This window comes from Paroedura picta, chromosome 2 (assembly GCF_049243985.1).
Source record: "Paroedura picta isolate Pp20150507F chromosome 2, Ppicta_v3.0, whole genome shotgun sequence".
Taxonomy (NCBI): domain Eukaryota; kingdom Metazoa; phylum Chordata; class Lepidosauria; order Squamata; family Gekkonidae; genus Paroedura; species Paroedura picta.
In genome coordinates, this window is record NC_135370.1 from 120,960,600 (window position 1) to 120,979,181 (window position 18,582).

The following is an 18,582-nucleotide window of genomic DNA, read 5'->3' on the forward strand; positions in this document are numbered from 1 at the left end:
GCCGGCTCAAGGTTGACTCAGCCTTCCATCCTTCCGAGGTCGGTAAAATGAGTACCCAGCTTGCTGGGGGGTAAACGGTAATGACTGGGGAAGGCACTGGCAAACCACCCTGTATTGAGTCTGCCATGAAAACCCTAGAGGGGGTCACCCCAAGGGTCAGACATGACCCAGTGCTTGCACAGGGGATATCTTTACCTTTGCTTTACACATAGGCTTACACTGTTTTAACACATTTTGTGTTATCAGGCACTATAAGATGGAGGACAGTAAGCTGGCAAATTGCCAATTCCCCAGTGGTGTGCAAATGCAATACCAAATGCCCCCATGATCACCAGTCATTTGGTAGTGGGAGACACAGGCCCAAGTTGGGGGTTTAGAACAACAATACCAGGAAGGAAAGCTGGGAGCTCTAGTCCCTCAGGTGGTAATTCCTACAAAGGCCAGCATCACCCAAAAAAGGAGAGAAAGCTGGGAGCGTGGAGGCTTGGGCAGCTGCTGATTCTAGAGGCCATGGAGGACAGGGCAAGTCAGTGGGCCTTTCCTGCCACAACAAGAATCACACCTAGCTCTCTGACCCTTTTTCTTCTGTTCTTAGTTTAATACAAGTTCAAACCAGAAATTTATTTGTATAATTTCCATCTATTTTCTCCAAGGGTTCAGTGGAAATCCACAAGATACTTGGAGCTTTTAGAATGTTTGAGATGTCATAAATATAGGGGAAAGTGGCAGAGTTAAAATTGTGGAACAGAAGGGTAGAGAGGTATAATTGATTATAATTGTTGTTTATATATAAATATGTTTTCAGGGTGCTTTTGCAAATGAAATAGGTGTGAATTATCTCCATGTGTCCCTAATGGCGTAATTAACTCTCTGACTTAGGGAGGAGAGGGAAAGCAGAGTTTGATCTTACTTGCATTAATTTAAATACAGAATAATTCACAATATATTGAAGTTAGTGCTCTGGAACTGAAATGCCCTCTTTGTTGTGAAGCTTTTAGTTAATTTGAAATCTACTTCCTTTATGGCTTTTGTTTTCAGTCAGAGTGTACACTCATTTGTCATGTTTTGTCATGTCACCATTTTTAAATGATTTCTCGCTGAAATGTACAACTTTCTTCAATATCTATCCATCAGAATTACACAAAGTAATTTTCAAACTGCTTTTTATTCTGTTTTGGTAGCTGGTTGATAATGTTTTTTTGGAGGGGAGGACATTCTAAATTGAGCACTATGGTGCTAAGTGTTTTAGCGTTATGGTGGCACCACTGAGATTCCTTGACTCTGGCTACTGGACTCTTTTGTTCTTTTCTACTGCTACAAGCAGACTAACATAATTGCCCATCTTCTACCTAGAAATACAGTTCTACTGGCCAATTCCAGTGGTCATCACAAATCACCCTTCTTAGGCCTGTAGGACTGAAACACCTGGCCCCCACTTCCCCAGTCTTGTTTCTTAAAATCTGCATACACACGAAAAAATCTCTCTGGAATGGGAAGTGCCTTTCATAAAACCAAACAGCCGAAAATTTGTCCTGGTCTTATTTTTTCCAGATCCATCCTGGGAGGATTTCTGTAAGGCTCCTCCAAATGCAGCAGGAGAATAATCTTATAGAGCTCTATTTATCTGCACAGTCAGCATTTATGGCTTTCTGCCACTTTATTCCCAGAAAACATAAACTCTTCTGGAAAATAGGTGCTTGTGTTTGTGGGCACAGGCTGTGCTGTATTCACCTATCTGCTTCATCTCTTCCTCACCCCAGTTCTCAATAAAAAAGTCAGATCTCATTTTCAGACTTGTTAAATGCTATGCAGACAACAGAATGTTCTCTAGAACTGGGCTGTCACCTGAGGCACACTCCACCCACCACCAACAGGCTTCCACCGTCAAAGGGAGCACTTCTGCCTGCCAAGGGCTTCATCAAAGACCATAGCTGAAGCAGATCAGTTACCATGGTCACACAGGAAAGAGCCATTGTGTCAATGTACAGCAGTCCTAAATTCTTTGGATTAGGAAAAACAAAGAGACTGAAAGGAAAGGATTTATCACTGAATTTGTAGAAATTGCTTTGCAAACCCTACATGGACCATTTTTATTTTTGCTTTCACCATGATAAATGCATTTTTCTGTTGTATCCGAATGCATAATTTTGGAGTTAGATTGAGAAGTAAAGAATGTAAGTGAACACTCCTGCAAAAATGAACACATGCATTTATTTATTTAAACAAAGCTCAGAGGTGCTTCTGTACAAATAATCAATACACCAACAATGGTAAAACAGATTTAGTGATCATAAACAATGATAACTAAAAACAGTATACGATCAACCTGAAAACATCTGCTGAAATTAGGGTTGCCAGTCCGTTCCACCTGGCCATGAGTGGTGAGGCAATACCAGGGTGTGCGTGCTCATGTGTGGAATGCCTAGGCCTAAGTTTTGCTTCCTTCCTTAATACGACAAAATGATATATGCATATACATTTAGTGAGCCCTGCCTTATTCTTTATTCCTTATGGTTCAGGATAGAATGTTTCAAGACTCGGGCAACTTCTTCTTCTTTTTAATAGAAATTAATTGCTTTGCAGGGGAATACCTCCCACTCCACAAATAACATGAGCTCCAAAAGTATTTATTTTTTGACATAAAACTGGCCACAATCTTTTATTATTACAGCATTGGTCAGCATGGGGTAAGATACCACCATCTTGTGTTTATGCAACACAACAATAACCCAATAACCAATAACTGGACTTCTACATTTTTTGAGGGTGTGAGGGAAAGAGCCATGCGCCTCCTGCCCCGCCCCCTTACAACAGAGGAGGCAGGGAGGAAGGCAAATCGCCGCTCCAATGCTCCGCGGCAGACTTGTAGTCCCAATCCACCCGGTGCCTTTTTGCGTCACAGGGCTTCCTCGCAGCGGCAATTGCTGCCAGGGGAAGTCCCATTCGCTTTTTCTTACTTATTTACAGTTTTACTGTTTTAAATACATATGTATGGATTTTCTGTGTGTTGTCAGCCACCCCAAGACTTTTGTAAGAGAGGGGTGGCCCACAAATCCAATTAATCAAATCAAATAAATAACTATCAAACCTAGTCAGCCAGCCCCCTCCACAGATTTAAGTAGCCAGGAAGGGCAAAGGTCTTCAAGCAGGTAGAAGGCCTCAGACTTCGAGGGATCATGTCCAATTCCTCAATAAACTGAAAAGTATCCCAAACAGCTGGACAAATCAGCACCCTGGCACCATCTGACCATATCGCTGCTAATATAGAGTCTACAGTGAAATGGATGCAAGAGATTTTATCTGCAAAGTGCTGAGAAAAGTGATCACAACAGGCCACCCAAGAAATATCTCTCATCCTGCAGGCCAGATACTAACAGACCTTTGGCCACCTGGCGCAGCACAGCTTTGCTGCACTGTGCAGACACAATGGTAACATTGTTTGCTGCCATAGAGGACTATTTAAAATGAGCTTTCATTCACATCTTATTGGGTTTGTCATGAGTCTTCTCTGGTCTCTCTAGCTATCTTCCTTGCCTTTTCATTGCAAGTAGCCTACCAGTAAACAAAGGGGCTACCAAGATCCTGACTCTTGAGAGAGGGCACCTATGAGCCAAGGTGCCAACAATCTGGGGCATTTCTGAATTCTAGAGTGTAACTAGGGCATGGACAGAAGCACCAGTTCAATAGGAAAATCTTTTAGAGCTCACAGCAAGCCATTTATTATTTCCCTTAATTTCTACATGGACTCGACAGATTACACATAGTGAGTTAGTACAATCAACAAGATGGGGTATTCTATATTTAATGCGTTAAAATATTGAAAAACTGATAGCCACAAGAAAGAACAGGGGCATAGCATAAGTATTAACATCATATTAAGCAACACAGAAATTACATAATAGGATTCTTCTTTCATTATAAAGTAGGAAAGACCACACATCCCAATAATTTATCCAACTAGGTTTGTGAAGCCGTTTTATATTTTGCAGCCTTATTACATACTGAACCTTTTCACTGAGGTATATCTAGATTCTAGGGTACAAAACAGCATCTTTGCAAGACTTGTGGTTAACTTTTTCCTTCATAATTTTCTTGTATTTATTTATTTATTTATATTGTATTTATATTCTGCCCTCCCCGAAGGCTCAGGGTGGTTTACATGAAACAACAAAATAGTACAGGTAACATAATTCAGGCAACATTGAGGTGGTAACAACAACAATAACATTAACATAATAACAATAACAACAATAACATTAAAGGAAGGTGAAACTGCAAGAGCCTTAGCTCAACTTGTACTGAGACCCAGGGGTTGGTGGATTTGTTAACAGTCATGGTAGGAGGGGAAGACTTGGGGGCCAATTGGAAGCGATGGATAGGTTGACCTCAACCAAATGCCTTGTGGAGGAGCTTCCTTTTGCAGGCCCTGTGGAACTGCTTTAGTTCTATCAGGGCCATGATCTCCTCTGGGAGCATATTCCACCAGACGGGGGCCAGAATGGAAAAGGCTCTGGCCCTGGTTGAGGTCAAGCGGGCTTCCTTGGGGCCAGGGACCACCAGGAGGTTGGAAGAGGTAGAGGGCAAGGCTCTTTGAGGGGTGTAGGTGGAGGGGCAATCCCTCAGGGATACTGGGCCCAGACTGCGTATGGCCTTGAAGGTGATAACCAAAACCTTAAGCCTGATCTGGAATTCAATTGGAAGCCAGTGCAGCTGCTGGAGGATGGGCTGGATGTGGGACCTCTGAGGTGTTGCTGTGAGGACCCTGGCAGCTGCGTTCTGGACTAATTGCAGTTTCCTGATCAAGGATAAGGGCAGGCCAGCTTAGAGCGAGTTACAGAAGTCCAGCCTAAAGGTGACCGTTGCATGGATCACTGTGGCTAGGTGTTCCGGGGCCAAGTAGGGCACTAGTAGTTTGGCTTGGCAGAGGTGGTAAAATGCCAGCCGTGCTATCGTCATGATCTGAGCCTTCGTTGAGAGGGAGGCATCAAGTATCACTCCCAGGTTCCTGGAGGAGTGGGCCACTGTTAGCTGCACTCCATCCAGATTGGGAAGGCGCGCTTCCTTGCTTGGACCTTTCCTGCCCAACCACAGGACCTCCATCTTTGAAGGGTCGAGCTTCAGACGACTTTGCTTAAGCCATTCTGTCACCGCTTCCAGGCAGCTGGAACTGGGTGCACAATTTGTCCCATATCATCTTGCCCTCCTTACAGAAATGGCACGATGGACCCAAGTTTTCAGCTTGGTAATTGTTTTACATCTTTTTTCCAGCACCTCTTTCTTCTGACTAGGAGCATAACTTATCTAACATGAAGGACTTCAGTCATAAGAATCTAAGGAAATAATGGTCTGGTGAAGGGTTTCTCCTAACCACAGGGCTCATAAGGCAGTTTATCTGTATCCCTTTGGGGTAGTTCCAGTTGCCTATGCTGTAAATCCAGGTGACAGTAGTGCCTAATTTGTTAGGTAAATGATTAACTCGTCAAAGAATGACATTCCATTCTTAACAAGATGGTGGGTGAATTAGCTTTTCCTCATCCTTAATTCTGGGCTGGGCATACCAGTGAGAAAACCATCTAGCCATCATTGCCTATTACTCTATGTTATGCTGCTTCATTTAGGTATGAAATTTGCTTTTCCTGTCTGAATTCCACAGGGTCTGTAAAGGAAGAAAGTGGAAGGCTACAATGATAAAAGGAGGGTGTGCTAATAGGTTGCTGTTGTTTTACAGGATTAACCTGATTGCACAGTCATGGAAGGAGATTGTTTGAGCTGCATGAAGTACCTGATGTTTGTCTTTAATTTCTTCATATTTGTAAGTATCCTGTAGTTTTTATCACATAGCTGTTCTCTGAATTATCAGAATCAGCTGTATTTTGGGAGAGCAGCAAACAGAATAGCCCGTAAGGTCCATGTACAGTCTCTGAAATGTTTGGTACATCTGTTGGAAGGTGATTACTAGTGATACAAGTGAAATCCATATCACTGAATAAGACCTAGGAACATACCCTTGAATACTTAGAATTCTAGGGTCTTAGTGCCCTGACCTGAAAAATCTAGCATATCCTGATTTTGTCAGATATCAGAAGCTAAGCAGGTTCTGCGCTGGTTAATTTTTAGATGGGAGATCACCAAGGAATATCATGACATGGAGGTAGGCAATGGCAAACCACCTCTTGCTTTGAAACCCCTCCAGAGTTGTCACAAGTCAGCTGTGACTTGAAAGCAATAAAAACGAAAAGAAAGAAAGCTTCTTTTTGTCCTCTTTTTGTCCACAACCATATGCATGATAAATCAGCAGGCTAGGTGAGAGTATATCAGTCACTGGGCTGATCACTATTAGACCAAATAACTATTAGCCTGGAGATCCCAGCATCAGTAGTGCCATGCTAGTTGCCTGTGATGTCCAAGGCCACATGCTAGAAAATGCATACTCTATTCTGCTAGTTTCCCTGTAATGGTACTTTAATAACTGAAGAACCACAGTTTGGAAGCATCTTTTGAGAAACTCTTTTATTGTTCTATTAAGTTCAGCTGAACCATTTTTACCAAAGGAGTGTTCATTATGCTCTGGAGGTTGAGCAATGTTAGGACAAGGAATCCCTTGTAAAATTAAAGGTCATCCAGCAACCCACCTAGAGTCCTCTTTACACAGGCCAAAAAAAGAAGCTTTGAGATGATGAAGCTTTGTGTCTTAAGGCTGTGATCTTGCTCCCTTTCTAGTAATGTTTTCCTAGATTGTTCCAGGTCTTCCTGACCTGTAAACTAGTGGATTAGGTTTACAACAGTCAAAGAGGAAGGTTGATTCAATAAACAGGAAGAGTAATCACTAGTATAATTGAACTAGTGTGAAAGAATGGATGCTTTCTTCTATAAATAGATCCAATAATGAAGCATAAAAGGGGAAAGTCAGATCTAATTACTGCAGAGAGCTATCCCCATAATGCAGTATTTAGATCAGACTATGATTTACAGCTGGAAATGGCGGAGCCTAGAAAAGAAATAAGGGTGGCAGCCTCTAGGGCTGATTCTGCACTTACTTTGTTTATTCCATTGTGGATCCTGCTGAATTCAGATCAATTTGAACTCTGATCTTCCTCTATCCTCCCTCCCTATTGAAACAGAAAGTGTTCTGCACATGATTCGGGAAGCTCAGAAGGGGAGGAGCCAAGTGCAGCAGGAGCCTCTTTCTTTCTTTTCTTGAAGGGAGAGGATTGGAGACAGCAGAGGAGAGGGAATAAATCCAAGAGAAAAATACCTGCCGAGAGAAGTTAGGGTGTCTGGAGCTTCTGCTAAGAGAAGTTAGGGCTTCCCCTTTAAGAGAAGCCCTGCAACCAGGGAACCAGGAACTGATGCCCTGGCTAATCAGGGCTTTTCTACAACGTTGGAGGCTTGGCGGCAAGTTATTTCGGGGAAAGCAGACAGCTGCACACTTACTCATACCGATTTTTCAAATATCGACGGTTATATCCACCCCAGGATATCGCGGGGGTCACTCCAGATCAATCATGCTTGTTGCAGATTAAAAATTTAAATAACCCCAAATCAAAATGGAAATTGCATTCAGTGTAGACTGCAGGGACTGAATCAACCTGGGATTGGAATAAAAGCTCCATGCAGATTCAGCCGAGGTGGGACCAGGGAATGCTCTGGAATTACAGATATCCACAGATTACAAATGCCTGAAGAAAATGGTTTCTTTGCAGGGTGAACTCTGGCATTCTACCCCACTGAGATCCCTATCCTCGCCAGGCTCCACCTGCAAATTTCCAAGAGCTTCCCAGTTTGGACTAGGCAACCCTATCCTCCCATTGCCTATCAATGATGGGGGGGGGGGGCTGGTTATCTTTATAGAAGATGTTTTGCTTCTGACTTTTCTTTGCCTTTTTTCTTCATGGCAGCTGGGTGGCACATGTCTACTGGGAGTTGGAATCTGGGTCATAGTGGATCCCACTGGATTTCGAGAGATAGTGGCTACTAATCCTCTGCTGTTCACTGGGGCATACATCATGCTGGCCATGGGAGCAATGCTCTTCCTGCTGGGTTTCCTTGGGTGCTGTGGAGCCATTCGTGAGAACAAATGCCTGCTCCTCTTTGTAAGCATTACTGCTCTTCCCCCCCCTCTCTTTTTTTTGGGGGGGTGGACTGCATGACTAAGATAGGTGCTTAGATGACATTGGTGCAGAAAATCATGTATCTTGTCCCATTACTTTATTGACTATAAAGCATTTCTGCCTAGTTTAAAACATTCTGATCTGTATGCAAGCTGTATAAGCTACCTTTAGTCATTGCTTAGAGGTAAATGTTCTAAGTGACCTAGAAATAAACATTTCAGTTACCTTTATCCAGCAACAGCTACTATTAAGCATGAAATGTTGACTGAGAACCATTGATGGAAACCTCTTTGAGATTATATTTTGGACAATCAAGTAAACAATAGAACACCCAAGAAGGATAACAAATAATAGGAAAAATATGTGTTAGATCTGAGGACAGTCACAAAAGATATAATGTGTATCCCTTCTCCAATATAAAACAAAACTTACCTAAATGTTGATGTTAGCTAAATGTTGGTGTTAGCTAAGGACACAGACCTCATTGTGCGTGTATATGAAAATGATTATGCATTTTTTGTGTATGTGTACATGAAGCTGGGGCAGAAAGGTTCTACTGTGTTTTGCCCCGGGGGGAGGGGGTCGCTTCACAAAGGTGGGGTAGCATCACAATAATATCTCATTATTGTGGGAGTGAAAAAAATGCCCCGTCCAGATCCGCAATGCGGTAAATTGCTGTGGAGCCAAACAGAGCATTTTGCGTCCCTGCTGGTACACTGAAGGCCTAGCTCTTCCCTGTATGCGTGGGCCTGGCACAGCATGGCTGGCTATGGTGACCTTAATGTAGGGCATCAATGGCCCTAAAGCAGGTAATGTCTGGGAATGGGCTGGGCCAATGGCAACGTTGTGAGTCAGTCGGGATTTGCCATGCTGCCATGTGAGCACCAGCCTGGCTTTTCTCTCCCGTGCATAATTGGCAGGCCTGCATAGAGCATAGGGGTTACTTTCATATGGATCACTGTGGCTATGTGTTCCAGGGCCAAGTAGAGTGCTAGCAGTTTGGCTTGGCAGAGGTGATAAAATGCCAGCCATGCTACCTTGGTGACCTGAGCTTCCCCCTCTCAAAATGGCCAATGATGAGCCTGGAAGAGGTGGGGAGCGGAGGGCCCTCAGGTGGGCATGTAAACGGCTAGGTGTTCCAATAAATTTTGCACAATTGTACATTCTGCACATTTCTAGGTTTTCTCAAAGCCTGAGGAATGTTTCAGGGGATTCAAAACGGTGAAAAAGTTGAGAAAGGCTGCTATAGACACTCAATTATTTGTCTGCCTTTTCCTTCTTCTCTTTCAGTTCTTTATGTTTATTTTGCTAATCTTCCTGGCAGAACTCTCAGCTGCGATCCTGGCTTTTATCTTTAGGGAAAATGTAAGTATTATAACTCTCTAGCATCCTATGGATTGTGGTTCAGGTGGACTTTAAATTAGTGGTTTGTATGGCCACTGAACAGACATTTGTTCAGGATCTCACCAAACCATTCCTCTATTACTCTTAGCCTGAGAAATTTGTAGCAGCTCTCTGAATGTAAATGAATCCAGGTTGTGTCAAGTAGATTGTTTATGTATGGAAGAGATAACGTGACTCCCAGCAATTTTCATCCTCATTCAAATTACATTAGTTGTGGTTTCATAGATCAAGATAACGTAATAATGGTTTGAGATATTAATGTATTTAGAATATTTGTACACCTTTCCACAAAAGAAATAGAATCCAGCATGGTTCTCAAAAGACATTCTTGAAGAAACATACAACTTAGAATAAAAATGGTAGGAGGAAACATCACTTTAAACAACACAGTACAAGAAAATCATTTGAATGGCAGACGCAGCAGGTGAACGCACTATGTGTGCAAGGAAACACAACTATTCCAAAAGCCAATATAAAGAATCTATAATGTATATCTAACTTGATGGGTATACATTCTCAGCATTCCAGATGAGTGCTGTCAAGTGAAATAAATTCAGATACAACAGCATGTTTTGGACAAAAAATGTTGCAGATTCCAAGAGGATACCTACATTTCTCTGAGGAACAGGATGTTCCTCTTTGATACTTTTCAGGATGGTTCACATTCATTGAAAGAATAAAACACTTAAAAGATAATGGGATACCTCTTAGCAGGGCTTTTTAAAGGGGCAGATGCAAGGGGAAGTTCCTAGGAGAAAAACAGAAACTGGCAGTGCTTCTCCGAGGATTCCCTAGTTTCCACAGTATAACTTAACCACTTTTGTTTGTTGGTAGTCAAGTCCAGAAATTTATAACAGCAATGGAGGGAGTAGGAAGCTGAAAATGAGAAGTGTGTCTAAATCACCATTAATAACCAAATTGTAACAACATAGAAACATTTAATGCAGCAAGATCAGTCTGTTTCATTCTGCCAGTAGCATCTGCTTTTCTTGAACATTAAGACATGCAAGTTGGGCACTACAACTGAAGAAAGATGTAGAGAAACTGGAGCATGTCCTTATGAGGACTACAAAGATAGTGAAGGGTTTGGAGACCATATGAGGAAAGGTTGAGGGAGCTAGGTATGTTTAGCCTGGAGAGAAGACGACTAAGATGTTATATGGTAACCATCTTCAAATATTTGAAGGGCTGTCATATAGAAGATGAAGCAGAATTGTTTTCTGTTTCCCCAGGGGGTCGGGCCAGAACCAATAGATTGAAATTAATTGAAAAGAATTTTCAGCTAAACATCCGGAAGAGGTTCCTGACAGTTAGAGTGGTTCCTCAGTGGAATAGGCTTCCTCGGGAGGTGGTACATTCTCCTTCTTCGGAAGTTTTTAAGCAGAGACTAGTAAGTCATCGGATAGAAATGCTGATTTTATAAACTTAGGCAGATTGTGAGTGGGTGGGCAGGAAGGTGTATGCCAATGTTTGTCTCTTGCGGGCCTTCCTTGCATACCTAGGGAATTGCTAATTGCCGCTGTGGGGTGGTAGGTGAATTTCCTCCAGGCCAGGCAGGATTCTGCAGATTCTTGGTGGAAGGATCACTTGGGCATGAAATTGGGGTCATCAAGGATAGACAGGTAGTTGTGAGTTCTTTCATTGTGCAAGGAGTTGGACTAGGTGACCCTGGTAGTCTCTTCTAACTTTATGATTCTACTAGGGACAAACCCGTTGTATCCAAGAATACAACAGGCACTAGAGCTTGGCAGTGGGAAGAGGAAGAGTTGTCCAGTCTGTAAGGGCATGGGGTTGAATGTGTGTGTTGTGTGGGAGGTTGCGATGGCGTAGTGGCAAATGAGGGCATGGGTGTGGAGAGATGAGTGTCAAGAGCCTGTGGTTTGGAATGTTCATTGAGTGTGGGAGAGGACTGACCTTTGGGAATTGTGGCATAGTGGTTACAGATGAGCTTTCCAGAGCCATGTCTTCAGATATGTGAAGGGAAAATCAGACTGGAGACTCTTCTTAGGGGGAAGATTACATGGCAAACAATTTCCCCCAGTTCTGCGTCATTTCCGTTCCTGTGGGAATTAGGCCACAGACACCAAAATGTCCCCCTGCCGTAATACACATGGGGTAGTCACAGTACACAGGTGTCCACCCTGTTCCTTCTTATCCATTTTTTTCACTGTTGATAAAATGTTATGTGCCCACATGGTTCTTTCATGGTTGCTCTGTAGAAGAAGAACAGATTTTTGTACCCTGTTGTTTACTACCCAAAGGAGTCTCAAAGCAGTTTACAAACACCTTTTCCATTCGTCTCCCCACAATAGTCAACCTGTGAGGTATGTGGGGCTGTGAGAGGTCTGAGAGAACTGGGAATGGGCCGCAGTGACCCAGCAGGCCTAAGGTGTCTGAAAGTTAGGACAGCCTTGGGGCGAAAAGGGCTGGCACAGCCTGTCCAAGCCTCTGTTCTCATCCCCCTGGCAGCCCTTCTGACCTCCTCTCCCGTTGGTGGTCAGGAGCAGACTGACAGCCATTTCTCCAGATTGCCCCTGACTGGCTGGAATTCTGGTCTGTCCTGGTAAGGGGCCAATAGGAAGGTGCGAAGTGCCTTCCAATTGGCCCCTCCGCTTGTCACGGACTGAGCTCACCCCAACACCCTTACTGTTTTATTAAGAGGGAAAAGATGATTCTAAGGATACATGGGTAGCTCATAAATGCCTCTAAAGTCCTAAGCAGAGTTACACCCTTCTAAGTGCATTGAGGTTAGTGAAATTAGAAGGCTAAAGTTCTGTTCAGGGTTTCAGTACAAGTCAATTACTGTGTGTTTAAAGTGTATGACTAATAATTATGTTATTCTTAATATTTTTATTAGGAAATTGTTGTTAGCAATGGGCACTTCATTCTGATTCAATCCATAGAGTTACCTGTTAAAGCATTGAGGGTGTTTCAGTTTCAGTCTTTTGTCTGTGCCAGAGAACCAAGAAAGAAGAAACCCATTACTGCAGATTAGCTGTAACTTGTTTCACTATCACATCAACTAATGTGTCTTTGCATAGAGTCTCATGCCTTCCTCCATTGCCCGTTGTGTCATTTCTGAGTTTCCTTCTATTTTATTTAGTCTGGTTTTGCATTTTGCTTTGCATTTATTTTGGCAATTCTTCCATAAATCTGTATCCACAGTTTTCTGCAACTGAGCATTTCTGTATGAAATCTAAAAAATAAATAAAGGATGGCAGAAAAAGAAGGAATAGAACCTCGAGAAAGCCTGTGGTCTGGAATTCTGGCACTGGGTAAACCAGCGCTGTGCAAACAGAAGGTCTGCTTTTAATTTAGTAATATTTAACAGAGTCACTGATTAACTATAAAGATGCTCTTGCAAACACTTAAGAATATCTACCATATATTTTGTTGTGGGTTCATTTCAGTGTAAGCTTCCTAGAGGCATTATGTTGGCCACATTTAGAAAATTAATGGTGGACAAAATGAAACTTCACGGTACTACCATAACCAGGTCCTACTTTATCCACAACGGAGTTTATCCCCAGGAACGTGTTTTTAGGATTAAATTATTCATTGATTAAGCAAGGCTGTTCTTATATCCATATGTTCTTATACTATATTCACATTAATGCCCATAATATTGTTATTAAGCTGTAATGCAACATTTTTCTAAAATGTTTAACGTGTTTCACATACTTCATGGAGGGATTCCTTACAATAACCCTGTATAGGTACATCCAAGTGGGTAGCTGTGTTGGTCTGAAGCAGCAGAACAAATTTAGAATCCAGTGGCACTTTTAAGACCAACAAAGTTTTATTCAAGTTATGAGCTTTCATGTGCATGCACACTTCCTCAGATACAATACATTGGAATGGAAGCAATCAGTTCATACCTAAAGACAAAGTGTCAAAATAAATTAACATGCAGAATAATGTTAATTATTAATGCTTAGCATAGTAAGATCAGAATGGTAACAACAGGTTGCAATGGGAACATTTTCTTACTTTTGCTTTTGAATTGCTGAGAACCAGTCATATAATTGGGACTATATTGGGGGAAAAAATTCCAGTTTTCTTTTTAAGATACCTTAATGAAACATATTTTTGCACAAAGGCCTAGAAAACAGCCTAAATATTGCTTTATTCAGGGTCATTTTACATCACATGCAAGAGAAGAATTTGAGGATCAGTTTCCAATACATTTGACTATTTTTATCTGGACCAATTAATATTTTGAGTGAAATAAATATGAATTTTGGTAGCTAACATTATAGAAGTCTATTGGTAATAAAACATTTTTTTTCAAACCAAGAGTTTTATGAGTTGCATTTGTATTTCAAGATGGATTAGAATAAGTGTAAATGGGCAGTTTTTACAGTGGGAAAGCCGTGGGGTATCACAGGGCTTAGTACTAGAACCCAGTATACATCGGCCAAGACTAGAGAGATATGGTCCCTATGATCCACTCCAGTCAACATTCTAGCCACAGTATTCTGTTCTGTGCACAGTTGAAGTTCTGTATACTTCTTAAGAGTAGCCCAATGGAGGATAAATTTAGCCAGGGCATGCACCACTGTCATTGGTATCAGATTGTGAAGGTACTGCTAGAAGAAAATTAATTATCCATATGATGACAAATAATTTGAGTTGAAAGCACCTAATCAATTAATTGACATCATAAAGCCATTAGTTAACTGCAACTTAATATGTGTTAAATTTCTGCTCAGGTAGTTGCTGAATCATGTTAATTAATCAGTTAATTCTTTTAATGTAGGTTGAAACTAAAGACATTATTTAATCTGGTTGTAATTTCACCATATTTGAAAAAGATGGAACAAACAACATGCATTCCTTTATCCAAAGTGTTTATGTTTTCTTAGACAGCATGTGCTTTGCCTAGATGAAGGGGGAAAACACTTATTTCCATTGTACATCCTCAAAATGCCACCTGATACAGTAATATTTGTTGGTTAATTGGTTAATGGTTAATGGTTAATGAATCTGTCAAATGATGAGCAATCAATTTTAACAGCCCTTTAATGGTTTAACAGTCCTAATTCCAGTGTGTGTCTTTTGTCGAAGAAATTAATGATGGAACAAGCCTTAACAAGAATTTAACATGAGTTTAATTTATACTGTACCTTTTAAAGAAGGACTTTAAAATAAAGAGAGGGGAAAGATTCAGACTATCATTGGCAAAAAGCCATATATCTGTGCAAAGGTTAGAATGGCCTCCTTTTCAATTGATGTTCTTCAAAACTGAACTAAACCGTGCTTTGTAAACAGCCTAGATACGAAACTCCAAATAACAGAGAGGAAGAGACAGCAATTGCGTCTTGGTGGCAACAGCTTTTGCTGTATAAATAGTTACCATTTCATAGGGGTCTGCTGTGTTCTGGTCAATACTGCTCATTGTTGTTGTTTTAAATACCTTAAAGACAGCACGAGTAGGAAGACCCCACACATAGAACACAGAAACCACCCACATACACAAATCTCCTCTATCACCAACTCAGGCTTTTCTATCTAAGAAGAAGCTATTTTCCAGTGACACCACCCTACTCACCTTTTGGGTAATTAGTAGGGCCATCCAGAAGGTGGAATCTGCTCAGACTCAAGTCAATTTTGGCCTTTGGGATGAAAAGATAGCAAATCAAACTAAACCTATATTTGGATACCTACAGTTTTTCTTGCTAGTGAACAGTGAAGAAGCAGTCCTTTTTACTGACCAAAAATGCTGTGCTGGGGATCATGGGAGAGATGTGAACAAAAGTTATGTGGAATGGGGACTGTGGTAAGGAAGGAAATTCGATTAAAATGATTAAAAACCTGGCTAGATCCAACTCCTGCATTTATATCTCATGGGCAGCAAAAGCTAATTTCTAAGTGCAATTTAGGGGTGTGCATTCAGCTAATCCAAGCCAAGCCCCCTCCCCAATATCTTATTGGTATTTTTTAGGTTTTATTTCAGCTAGATTTCCAAGATGGCTGCGTTCAAAAAATCCTGAAAATATTTTAAAACACTTACAGTTAAAGTGCATTTAAAGGGTTTACTGTCCCTTTAAAGGACATTGGACTGAACTTTCAACTTGGAAAAGGCCTTTATAGGGACTGGGAGGCCTTTAAATGCTTTCAGAGCTCACTTGCACTGGTGTGCTGGCTTGCCAAAGACATGTACATTTTAAAGGGACCTTTAAAGTTAAAATGCTTACTTCTCCCCTTCATTGAAAACAATGGAGGATGGGGCACCTCCATTCATAGAAGTGGTCTTTCTAATTCAATCTTCTTCATAAACCAGCTCCCCTCCCAAACCCCAGATACCCCCAGATCGATTCTCCATTGTATCCTGTGGGGACCGTTGATTATAATGGAGCTGGGGAAAAAAATGAAATTCCTGAATATTTACCAAATACCTTACCAATATTGGGATGTGGGAATGTTGGGAAATACCAATATTTTTCAGGTTCAGTATATCTGAGCTCAACAAATACTGGGGGGGGGGGGGTTGCATACCCATAGTGCAGTTCTCTAGAAGACAAGGGGAGGAATACATGCAACCCAGGCAACTGCCTGACTTTGTACATATTTGAATGTCTACCAATTAATATATTTAAACCCTCTGAAACATTTATATGCTGAGATACCACCTACTAGCACTCTTTCAATTTGTTGTTTCAAGTGAGGATTAAGTGGAAGGCTGAAGTTTATTTTAGCACAAAGAACAGAACCTCTGAATCATTAAAGGCATTTATAGACCTTGGCTCTTTTTCATTTTCAGCTCAAACTAATGAACCATGTCAAGTGCCCCACGGCCATCTTGTAGAATTATTGCATAGGAGGTACCAACAGAGAGCTGGATCAGTGATTGGTTGTAACTAGTGGTGATTTCTTGGGGCACAATGCCTGATTGATCAAGGTGGAGGTGAACTATTTTTTTGTGGGAGAAGACTCTCGTCCTTAAATTGGTAGCCTTGGGATCCCCATGTCATGTAAACAATTACTTTGAATTAATATCATGTATATACTGTTGCTGAATTAATTAGGATTAAATGTGCCCTTGGAGAAATATTTAGAGTAGTTGTGAGTCAGTAATTAAATACATTTTTTCTCCATTGTTACTGAGGCAAGTGGCAGCCAGACCAAGTTCCAGTGGTAGAGCTGGAAAGGTGAAGATAATTAGTCTTGCGGAAATAATACAATGTTAAAAGAGTATCGTGATAGGTGGCAGAAATACAACTGCACTGCACTTTGACGACTGCACTGTTCTGGGTCCATGCTGTCCTTCTCTTGCATTCACTTAAGAGCTTTTTGGCTTGCGAGGTGGTGTTATGGTTAATGCTCTCTTCTGTGTCAGCTGTCTCCCTCTGAGACAGAAGTAATTGATAGACACTTTACTGCCTGCCTTCTGTGCAGCCCAGCTTGATCTTGTACAAGATCAAAGCCTTATATGGGGTTAAATAATATAGTTAGAGCTCAATAATTAATAGCAAAAGGGAAAGAAGAAATTAGGAGCCAGCAACGAGGAAGATGTTTTCTGCTGAGATTTGAAATGAGACAAATATTCATTGGAGCAGACTGGGCAAAAGAGACTGTTTCAGATGACTGAACCTGTAGAGGAGAAAATGCTTCCCCCAAACTCAGCTTTAAAAAAGCAGCAGGGTAGGCCCATGTTACAAACACAGGGGCTTTCAAAGAGAAAAGAGAATCAGGACTAGATTATGGCAACCTGAGTCTGGATAAAATGTACTGAATGTTGAGACAGAAGAAATATGTTTGTTTAACTTCTCTCCAACAAGACTGTGCTATTTTTAAAAGAGAACAGAATTGGAGATGTTTGCAGATCCAGGAGTAAGGAGGGTTAGAGCAGTGGCAGTGCCATATTTGTATTTGGTACTGTGTTGTGCAAATGAAGGAAGCCATGCCTCCTGGGTTAGTCATTGCTGTGTCCCAGGTATAGTGGCAGAGTTGTATAACCTTCTTGTGTATGTATCAATAAGAAGGCTGGACAAAGAAGATGGATGACTGCTGGACAAGGCTGGCAGTCTGAATGTCTGCAACTCTCTAGTCCAATCAAAAGAGATTATACTTTCTCTTCTGTGATAATGTAATTAGCTTGACGTTGGAATCTCTGATTTCAGTTTTGGTGCTGCTGAACTCACTTCAGTCTCAGGTCCCCCTGTTTCCATGGCTGGATGGATGGATAGACGGATAGACGGATAGATGGAGGCATATTTGTTAGAGCTCAGTTCTTTGGTAGGAAACCATGATGAACTGAAGGTAAAATCTGCAGATCTGAGTAACTTCTGCATAGAGGTTGCTGCATGGAGTGACCCTGCATTACCCTAACACTAGCCTCTAATAAAGCAGAGAATCAGTGCTTGGCCAAGAGTGACTCATTTCAGCCTGCTTTGTTTTATTAATTTCTTCTCTGGCTGAAAGAAAGCTGTAAAGTTTGTTGCCTCTCCCTCTTTCCCTTCTTAACCCAAAGTCCTGATATTTGGAGCAAACTGCAAATGTATACTAATGAAAGGGAACGGATTATTTTTCTGGCAAATCAGAACAGGCCCAGCACTGGGCTTTGTTTTAGGTCAAATCTCATAAAAATCACAAACACAAACCTCAAACATTTCCTTTGGGATCCTGCCTGTCAAAATAAAGGTTTCACTTTATATTCAAATGATTCTTTTGTTCCAGAAGTGGTCAAAGGAAGCCAGTTGGGACCATTACCAACTGTAATATTAGTTTCAAAGTCTGCACTTGGGAAACAGACAAGCATCAATAAAAAGTCTGGGCGGCTGTCTCCACAGGATGAGAGCCCAGGCGGTTAAATTATGCAAAAGAAGTGAACGGAAACACAATGTGGGGGCCCCTCCTAGCCCTGAAGTCTCTGATGGTGCTGGCTTATTTCCCAAGGGAGCATCCCTGGCCTGTCTGAATAACAAACATTTACATTTTAAGATAATGTGGCCTTTTCAAATTGAAGTTATTTTAAGGTACAGCTGTAGCAGCTTTCCAGAAACCTTGTGAGGTCCAAAACATTCCCATTAATTTTAGTAATGAGATTACCATGCAAGGAGTATAA

The 18,582-nt window shown here is 41.5% G+C and overlaps 1 protein-coding gene across 20 annotated transcripts in view; it reads left to right on the plus strand.

The window, feature by feature from the left end:
• The window catches only part of TSPAN18 (tetraspanin 18), a 243,203-nt gene that overhangs the window by 207,240 nt on the left and 17,381 nt on the right, over positions 1-18,582 (plus strand). For all 20 annotated transcript variants that reach the window (XM_077322256.1, XM_077322258.1, XM_077322255.1 and 17 more), the window contains 3 exons: positions 5,729-5,812; positions 7,899-8,093; positions 9,402-9,476. In XM_077322256.1, coding sequence (XP_077178371.1) covers positions 5,750-5,812; positions 7,899-8,093; positions 9,402-9,476 — 333 coding nt within the window. In that variant the 5' untranslated portion in view covers positions 5,729-5,749. The remainder of the gene's footprint in view (positions 1-5,728; positions 5,813-7,898; positions 8,094-9,401; positions 9,477-18,582) is intronic.